General features: G+C 46.6%; 1 protein-coding gene across 1 annotated transcript in view; it reads left to right on the top strand.

Annotated features, from left to right (window-relative positions):
• The first annotated feature begins 1,103 nt into the window (after nucleotides 1-1,103).
• LOC140398490 (G protein-activated inward rectifier potassium channel 1-like) overlaps nucleotides 1,104-10,343 on the top strand; it is a 71,110-nt gene continuing 61,870 nt past the window's right edge. The window contains exon 1 of the mRNA XM_072487234.1: nucleotides 1,104-2,094. Within this exon, the coding sequence (XP_072343335.1) occupies nucleotides 1,429-2,094 (666 nt within the window). The 5' untranslated portion in view covers nucleotides 1,104-1,428. The remainder of the gene's footprint in view (nucleotides 2,095-10,343) is intronic.

The raw sequence follows: 10,343 nt of genomic DNA, 5'->3' as shown, positions 1-10,343 counted from the left end.
GATGGCAGCTATGATTGTGAGCTTATTAGCCCATATTCATATCCTTCATCTCCACATGGTCAGAAAATGATCGGTACCAGAATCCCAACTCACCTAATAGTTATTCCAGGTTTGAACTGCTGTAACTTTTAAATGTTTGATGCGCCTCCTGCAGAATGCAGCATTAATTTAAGACAATCTTAAATCCATAATTAAATTATCACGAGCATTTCCAACCCCCCTTTCTCGGTGGGATGCTTAGAGCATGGAGGTTTAATCTCTTGCTGTTTTGATCTGTCCACCATGGTTTACATATGTCTTTAATCCATAAGGTTTCACAAACAGGAGAATATTAGGTCCTAGATCTGGGATTATGTGATAATGGACACTTGTGTGCAATTCCTTTCTCTGATATTTTATTGGAGATATTAACCCAATAAAAATCTCCGCAAAAATCGTAAGAGGAATTTCAGACAAACACAAAGCCTGCAATATACTTTGAGAGCTCCCGTTTCTTTCAGGTTCATAGATAACTTTTAACTGTAGGGGGCAGCATTATGTTTTGTTGAAATAATATTCTCATGTTCATTTCAACCCATTATGAATTGATATTTGTTTTCTAAAAGATCTGGATTTTATGACACTGATTTTTCATGTTCCCTTTATTCAACCAACATATTTCAATTAAATGTATTCAAGTTACATCTTGAAATTATGTTTTTTTATTTGTAATGTTAGACTCTGAATATTAAAAACTCTAGTTAATGAACAAATCCATAATGCGATTTGAAATGATAAGCGTAATAATACGATTTGATGGTATTCTGGATGTTTGAATTTTGCATTAATAAAATGATCTGCAATCTTCACTTACATTAATTGTTTCTTGCTTGTCTTTTTTGTAATGCTGCTTCATGGCTGTTTCCAAATCTCGTTTTCATTTTACTTTATCTTTTTTATGCTTCCTTCTCTGTTTTATTTTCCTCCCTGTTGTTCACTCATTCTGTTTATCTCTTCCCTCAGGGACCATTGCAAGGCAGCAGCCTGCTCCAATTGGTCAGTCAGCTGCCGAATCCAGCTCCTATCTCCAGAATCACCGTGATGCTGGATACAGTTCCCAGGGAGTCTCCAAGACCACAGCAGCATTCTTGTAACAATGCTACACATGCTTCTGAGCCTTCTACCTTCGCAGAACACCACGAGAGCAGCTGAAGCGAGGACAGCCCCCAGCTTCCTACAATATTCAGAAGCATTAAGCTACCTAGCAACCGGGAAACATCTTTCGAAGTGAAAATCAGAGGCTACCTAGCAACTAAACAATGCCATTTAGTGTTTCTCCAACTTCCAGATTCGAAAGGGGACCCGTCTCATAGCTCAAAGACTAGGGGTTGCCTCAAGAATAAAACAACACTGGACAAGTATTGATGGTCACAGTGTGCTGCTGAAAGAATGTCTGCACTCCGTCGAAAATTCGGTGAAGACTATCAAGTTGTGAACACTTCCCGGGTTTCTACTTACAACGCTCCCGTGAAAAAGAAAAGGCAAAGGTTTGTAGACAAGAATGGTCGTTGCAATGTGCAGCATGGGAACTTAGGCGGAGAGACAAGTAGGTACATTTCTGATTTGTTCACTACTTTAGTCGATCTGAAGTGGAGATGGAACCTCCTAATCTTCATTCTGACTTACACAATCGCCTGGCTGGTGATGGCTTCAATGTGGTGGATCATAGCCTACATCCGAGGAGATATAAGCCAGACCCATGGCGAGAACTATACCCCGTGTGTGGCCAATGTCTACAATTTTCCATCTGCTTTTCTTTTCTTTATAGAAACAGAGGCCACTATTGGTTATGGCTTCAGATACATAACGGAGAAGTGCCCCGAGGGCATTATCCTCTTTTTGTTCCAATCCTTGCTTGGTTCCATCGTGGATGCCTTTTTGATCGGGTGTATGTTCATCAAAATGTCCCAGCCAAAGAAAAGGGCAGAGACTTTGATGTTCAGCCACAGTGCAGTCATCTCCCAGCGTGATGGCAAAATGTGCCTGATGTTTCGAGTAGGGAACCTTAGAAACAGCCATATGGTTTCTGCTCAGATGAGATGCAAAGTGATAAAGGTAAGCACAAACAAACTAATTTGTCAATAAAAGCCACTGCAATGTGTTCAACTAAAGCCAGACATTCTTAACTAGATTTTCCTCTCTGGATAATTTGTTCGACTAAACAGATATGAATCTTAAACACATGTTTTGATGCAATGTTGTGTTGCAATCAGTAATGGCAAATTGTCCCAAATTTAATTTTAAAGCATTTAGCGTGTACTGACTGAAACATTTAAATAGAAGAAATATTGCTTTCAGGAGAATCCAGCAATGGAAGAGTTAACAAAGAAAGTCAGTAAGGAGGCTATCAGTGTATTCAATACTCGTGTTTCCTTCAAACTTAGCTTCATAAACAGGATTTATCAGAATGAGCTCAAAAAATACGAATATTCCCTGCTCTTCAGATGTCTCGGTAGATATTGAAATGATAGGGGACAGTCGGCTAGAAATGCAGCCGCCGATATTAACAGCTAATGTTTAATATGGCAATAAGACATTTGTAGTTCCTCTATCGTGCTGGAGGTGCTATTCAGTCTGTTGAAATCTGGAATTTCAGTAAGTTGCTTGTGTCTATATGGTTGATTCCTAATTTAATTATTCGCCAAATAAAAACAATGGACCAAAAATTCAACAGATGTAAATCCTGGCAGCTGGAATTTACAGGGCGAGTAGGCATCACAGTTCCATGGAGAAACACAGTGCCTTTTGGGATACATCCCTGTTGATCCTAGGCATGTTTCGCGCCAGCGCGCAGTTCGCTGGCGGCAAGATACTTTACTCCCGTCACAGGTGGGGGTGCGCTGTCGGCGGGAACAGAGAATCCCAACGGCCAGAGATTTCCAGCCCATGTCTTTTGGAAAGGTTGGCATCTGACCTTTGTTGGAGCAGGTGTCGGGGGGTGAGAGGGTGTCAGTTATCCAGGCCGCATCTGACTGTAAATTCCTTGGCAAGGGGTCAGTCTTCAGCTATTTAAAGAAAATATAGGTATGGAGATCTTTGGCAAATCGAGCCATTTGTCTGGCCTGGAGCGTTTGGTGGGGTAAGAAGTTGCATTCACATTACAGTCTTCTAGATGCCCCAGTGCTGCACAGCATTTTACAAGAGCAGTCACTTTTGTGGGGAAATATGAGAGCCAATTTGTGCACATCATTTTTGGTGGTGTTGGTTGAGATGTACATGTTGGCCAGGACAAGTTCCCTGTTTTCCAATAGGATCTTAAACATCTACCTGAAAGGGTGGACAGAGTCGTGGTTTATTGTCTCATTCAAACTTGGCAGCTTCAAAGGGGGATCTCTCCTTCTGTACTGCTCCAAAGTGGTGATTGAGACAATGTGCTAAAGGGGGGATTTTACGATGCCCACAGGAACAGGGGACAGTGCAAAGCGGCTGAATAAGGTGGAATGCAAATTAAATTTTGACTTCCTGATGGTGGGTTAAGAGGAATAGATTAATCAGCTCTGTGTTTGTAGTGTGTTGCACATCATTCCACCCTGTGGTGGGTTCGTACTGGTAATACATTTGAATGCCATGAATACTCATCAACGTAAAACGTTTTCCCATCAAGTTCACCTTCAAGATAAAGTCAGCAGCGTTTGAGAATCTCATTGTGCCCAGTTCATGTTTAATTGTGGCATGCACCAGTTGGCTTTGTGCCGTTGTGTCTGAGGTCAATGGGTTTCCTTGTTGAACTCTGTGACACAGGGGAGAGGTTCAGGAGACTGGCAGCTTGCACAAGGTTCTTGATTGATGGGGTGAGTAAGTTATGAAGGTTGGGGATGGAGTGTGGAGTTGTTTTGGAGTCATGGAATAAAGGAAGAGGGATCCAAGGGAGGACAGAGAGTGGGATGGGAGGCCTGGAGGAGTCAAGTGGGAAGGACCTGGCACCCTGGAGTGTGGTGGAGGTTGGTGAGAACAGTCAGTCAAGGCAAGAAAACGAAGGACCTAGCTAGAGGACAATGTCAGTACAATCAAAATGTGGATCCTTCTCAGGGCAGCAGGATCTTCACAGGACTTTGAGTTCACCGATAACATTTCTGCTATTCCTGCTGTGAGTGATCTTGAACGATATGACTCTTTCCCAAAAATTAGTGAAGGTTGGGTCATTGAATTTGTTTGATATAAGTTAGATAGATTTTTGATAGAGGGTCATGGGGGAGGATAGGAAGAAGTGAGTTGAGACCATAACCATAACGAACAGAACAACAGTTTTGAAGAGCTGAATGGTCTACTCCTGTTCATAAGTCCTATGTGCCTAATATCTTTTACAATGCATAGGCTAGCTGAGCCTGTTCATTCAGCCATATCCCATCGAGGGGTTAGTAGAACACTGGACACCAACATGAACATTCAATTTGGGAATTAGATGATATTAGAATTGAAACAATGAGCAAGGGTACGGGGGAAAGGCAGGAGAATGGCACTAAGTCCAGGACAATGGCACTAAGTCATAATGCTCACTTGGAGAGCTAGTGCAGACACGATGGGCTGAATGGCCTCCTTCTGTGCCAGAACAATTCTGTGATTCTGATTCAATACAGCATGAACACAAAAAGACACAACATTCCGGAATTCTCCCCCGTTGGAATTCTCTTGGTGGGATTCTCCAAAAATGGGGCTATGTCCCCACGCCTGCAAAGAAAACGCGCGCGAATCACTCTGGACTTACCAGGGGGTTTCTCCAATTTGCAGGGGGCTAGCAGGGCCACGGAGTGGTCCTCGCAGCTCCGGCTGCCGATTCGAGGCCCTGCACCTCCAGTCGGGGATCCGCGCATGCGCACGGTGGCGGCCTGCGTCGACCGCCCCGCGAGACATGGCTGACCCACACCACGGACTGAAACCAAGAAGATAGGCCTCCCCCTCCCCAGAATGCATGCATCCATGGATTGGTGGCCCCCGATCGGTAGCCTGGTCATCCTGGCAGTCCCTCCTGTGAATGATCCCCCCAACCCCCACACCCCCACCAGGGCGGCCGCGGACTGATCCGGGTGGAACCATGAGAGAACCACGCTGGCAGGAACTCGGCCAGCTGCACTCTTTCAACGGCCCCCGACCAGCGCCGTGTTGATCGCGCGCGCCCGATTGGCAGCGATTATCCGGGGACTGGAGAATCGCGGGAGCGGCGTCGGACCCGGGGCGTCATTCTCCGACCCACCACCGGGTCGGAGAATGGCCGTTGGCCGCCGTGAATCCCGCCCCCGCCGAAGTCTCCGCTCCCGGAGATTGGGCGGGGGCGGGAATCCGGCCGCGCCGGTTGGCGGGACCCCCCGCTGGATTCTCCGGCGCGGATGGGCCGAAGTCCCGCCCAGGAATTGCCTGTCCCGCCGGCGTAAATCAAACCTGGTATTTACCGGCGGGACCAGGCGGCATGGGCGGGCTCCGGGGTCCTGGGGGGGGCGCGGGGCGATCTGACCCCGGGGGGTGCCCCCACGGTGGCCTGGCCCGCGATCGGGGCCCACCGATCCGCGGGTGGGCCTGTGCCGTGGGGGCACTCTTTCCCTTCCGCCTCCGCCACGGCCTCCACCATGGCGGAGGCGGAAGAGACTCTCCCCACTGCGCATGCGCGGGTAACTGACAGCGGCCGCTGACGCTCCCGCGCATGCGCTGGGAAACTGACAGCGGCCGCTGACGCTCCCGCGCATGCGCCGCATTTCCGCGCCAGCTGGCGGGGCTACAAACGTCATTTCCGCCAGCTGGCGGGGCGGAAATCCCTCCGGCGTCGGCCTAGCCCCAACATTGGGGCTAGGCCGCCAAAGATGCGGAGACTTCCGCACCTTTGGGCCGGCGCGATGCCCGTCTGATTGGCGCCGGCTTTGGCGCCAGTCGGCGGGCATCCCGCCGTTGGGGGAGAATTTCGCCCCCAATCTCGGGTCTGACGCTCATTCTCCGGCCCCGCGCCGATCGCAATTTCGGAGCGGAGGCTCGGAGAATCCTGCCCTATGTTCCTGCCTGCAGCGCACCCCGTCCGCAGGTTTCCTGGTGGCAGAGGGTTGCTACAATGGGAAATCATATTGACACGTGGCGGGAACAGAGAATCTACCACCAGCGAATGGCGTGCGGCTGAGAAACGTGTGTCTGGGTAATTGGAGAATCCAGCCCATTGTTTCTTCCACAAGAAAGGAATTGTTCCTAGCTCTACTGTAACTATCACTGCAGCCAACCATGAGGCTCGTCAGTACATTTCGATCTTTGACTAAGCTAGTTTGAACATATAACGATGATGCACACATGAGTAAAATGAAATCAGTGTAATGTGAATTATTTTCAGATGAAATTTAAGACCCGCGTGATCATGCGTGTCTTGAACCCATGCAGAACATTTTAACTGAAGAGACTAGCTTGTTATCACCGAGATAAAGTTGACAGGTGGCACCAGGGTGCCTGAAATCATTTGGCATGCCATCCACCACTAAAGCACTGAATCTACAAATGGGATCAGGAGCAGGAACACGTGACCTAGAGAGCTTGCTGCCCCGCCTAATCCTCATTTGCCTTGGAAGGGGCAGCTGGAAATTCCGAGCATAATTTCATGCCCCCCCCTCTCCAAGGTGGGTTCTGGTGCGGCCGGGGTGTGGGTGGGTGAAGCGCAGAATTGAATGGACGGGACTTCCCCCCAGGAGTCCGCCTGCCCAAATCCAGATCCAATTTCATGCTTGAGCAGGCAGGGCCTCAGGTGGAAAACCCCACCCATTCACCTATAATGTCCATCTCAATTTCCAAAGGTCCTGGGACTTAGTCACAGGAAGAGCACTACAGTATCACTTCTGGCCACTGCAGCACTGTGTATGGCTGGATTGAAGAGCTGTTGGTCAATCTGATTGGCCGACAACACTCATGGGTGGGACTTCCTTTCAGACCGAAGTCCACTGCCAACCAACGCTCAAGTGACCGGAAAGTGGCAGTGGGGGTACAAGACTCGACTGTGGCGCGTTAGGTGCTGATTCTCACACTCACCATCCTTAAAATCTTTACGAGACAGTGTCAAAACTCACAGAAACAGCTGAGAGCCAGCAAATCCGGCTGCCATTCTCCTGGGAAGCTCTGCCGAAACACCAGTGGGAAACTGGCAGAATCATTCGGGAATTTTTGGGTCACTGAATTCTGAAGTATCCTTTGGGCTGATTAGTCTACCACCGGATCATGCAAACGTCTGCGCAATTTCCATTTTGTATGAGCCTACTGGTCCAGGCAGTGACAATCAGACATGAGCTTTTGGAGGGTGGGGGTGTGGCAGGTGGGCAAGGACAGTGGTAGAGGGTCAATCGAAGGCATTAGAAATACTGTGTCCGCCCACTCATCGGCTCCACTTGACCCTCACGTGACATAATTTAGGTTTGTCTTCTTGATGGCAGTCGCCAGCGGAAATCCTTAGCGGAACAGACCCACCACTAGGCAGCCCAATGTCTCTGAGGGAAATCAAAATAAGCATTAGACCACTGTTTCACACAAACAACGGGCCTAATGTTTGTTTTAAATGGCTCTCCTGGATGCCTGAAAAGCGTCAGAGGTCAACAGGGCAGTCCACTTTTTTTTCACGTTTCCCCGGGGCACTGGGCTCATCCCCAGAAACGTAGTCATTTTTACCCCTTTTGCATTTCCCATCCAGAAAATGAGACAACAGTGACCAATTTCTACCCCCAATGATTATTCCTGCCTTACTCAGCCACTATATTGTTGCTAAAGCGACGATTCCAAAATGATTTTACTCCAGTCTAATCGGGTAAAGCAGAAATGTGGGAACAATGGTCATTTAAATGCTTAGGTTGTAAGCATAACGCAAAACTGACCTGTGTGTCTCATCGCTGGGCTAATGTGCCATTCTTCAGTTTTTATTCACATTCTGAAGCTATTGGTGAGCTACGTGTGTAGACAGACAGACCAGATTAGTCATGACACAGCAAAACACAAGTATTTACAGAATAATTTTCATCTGTCCGCTATGTCTTTTGTTGTAGTGTTGATGAAAAGTTCAGTGCATATGTAGAGTTGGGAACTGGCTATTACCTGGTGTTTAGGTCACAGTCTCCTTTCTGGCACCTGTGTTACCACAATAAAGACTGCTGTAATGTGCCTTTAAGGTATTGCAGCATGACATCACTGTAAGGAAGTGTGTCCTGCAATCCAGTTTTAGTTACACTTTTGCTTTTAAAGAGAGTACACCAAAGCACGCCTGCTCCAGTGTCTTCAAGCATTGTGCCTCTGTATAAATGTTCCCATGTGCTTACTCTCCGAGAGCGTGCTTATAATCTCTGACATGCGATTGGAGCCTTTGTTTCATCATTAAGAACATGACAAAGAGTACAAATAAACAATGACGAGCAACCAAAAACAGATAAATAGGAATGGCTGGAAAGCAATCTTCCCAGGATTCAGATAAACCACTGCTTTGTAACTAAATAATAATCTTGGATCGTTAAGAAATAGCATAGCCTTTCCATCATTCCAAGAACAGTTAGATATATTTTGAATACACGCTATAGACTTCATTTTGTGTTTGGTCCCTATTTCTGCTGGTAGGACAGCAGACCTCGAAGCCTAGACTTAAGGGTCCTTGTTACCTTGCTGATTTTTGGGTGCACCTGGGCAATTGGTTAAAAGGATTTCTTAACTATTGCACGTATAGTTGTTTTAGCCCCTTGTTTTTTTTTGGTATTGAACACATGTTGAGGAGATACTGGCAAAAACATTAAAACAATTTTTTGCGTCTTTTGGCATTTTTATTCCTAATTAATTTTTAAACGCAGTTATTAACAGCAGTGTACAATTTTTGATGGTTTACGCTATTATCTGTCAAACACCCTTTTGAAATTATTCGAAGAATCAGGTCCAAAACCTTTTTAAGAAGAGCATTCCAGACCTCCAAGTGAAATAACTTATTTTTGCCTCCCTTCTGGATCCTTTGCTATTGATTTTGAATCATGACCCGTACTTATTAACCTACTCATGAGAGGAAATGTTTTTCTCCATCTAGTCTATCAAAACTTCACACCACCTTAAAAACCTCTAATAGGTCACTTCTTAACCTTTTTTGTTTCAAGGAGACGTGTTCTAGAGCGGGCTTTTCTGTCCCTACCTGCTGGCGGGATTTTCCAGGCCCACCTAATGCAAGCCCCTGCAGCGGCTTCCCCAGTGGTGGGATGGGTACACCATGCAAAAATCCGTACACTTCAGCGAGACTGGAATACCCTGCCAGCGTTCAATGGTGAGCAACCTCCACTACGGGCAAACACAACGCAGGGGGTTGGGGGGAAGGGGCTAATTTTCCCAACATCACCTCATAACCGAAACCTCCCATCCTGGTTAACCTCTGTATCATGTCTAATGCCTTTACATCCTTCCTGAAATGTGGTATCCAGAATTGTCCACAATGCTACAGCTGAGGTTTAACCAGTTAATAATAAAGATCGAGCAACATTTCTCGCCTTTTGTAGTGTATTCTTCCATCTATTTCCTAGATGTTCAATATAATCACACCATTTTACACAGATACAGGACCTGGCATCAAGTCTGTTTCTCAGATTTCACCATGTGTTGCTGAATGATACATTGTCAGTTGGGTACAGACTGTAGTGGAGTAGTGCATCATAGAATCATAGAATTTACAATGCAGAAGGAGGCCATTCAGCCCATCGAGTCTGCACCGGCTCTTGGAAAGAGCACCCTACCCAAGCACACACCTCTATCTTATCCCCATAACCCAGTAACCCCACCCAACACTAAGGGCAATTTTGGACACTAAGGGCAATTTAGCATGGCCAATCCACCTAACCTGCACATCTTTGGACTGTGGGAGGAAACCGGGGCACCCGGAGGAAAACCAAGCAGACACAGGGAGAACGTGCAGACTCCGCACAGACAGTGACCCAAGCCGGGAATCGAACCTGGGACCCTGGAGCTGTGAAGCAATTGTGCTAACCACTATGCTACTTTGCTGCCCTTTTTGCCAGAATGATGTGGCATCCTGGATACTTATAGTATGCATTGCATAACAATATACTTTCTAATTCCTTTTGAATAATATAACAATATAACAGTGAGACAAATGATTTTTAAATACCTTATCAACTTGCCATGCTAACTTTAAGGTTCTTTGTATATCCATATCAAAGTTGCTCAGCTCCCCTATACTTGTCATAATCATGCAATTTATAGAGCAATTTCATCTATTGTTTTGACTGGTATCCGGCGAGGTCCCCCAAATTTGTTATGATTCTGGATGAGGAGGGATGAACTGGCTCCCCTTCTTTATTCAACCCCCTTGTTTGGTC

Source organism: Scyliorhinus torazame, chromosome 21 (assembly GCF_047496885.1).
Source record: "Scyliorhinus torazame isolate Kashiwa2021f chromosome 21, sScyTor2.1, whole genome shotgun sequence".
In the NCBI taxonomy this organism is placed as follows: Eukaryota; Metazoa; Chordata; class Chondrichthyes; order Carcharhiniformes; family Scyliorhinidae; genus Scyliorhinus; species Scyliorhinus torazame.
The sequence above is the reverse complement of the archived record's forward strand: the minus strand, read 5'-3'. Positions and strand labels throughout refer to the sequence as shown.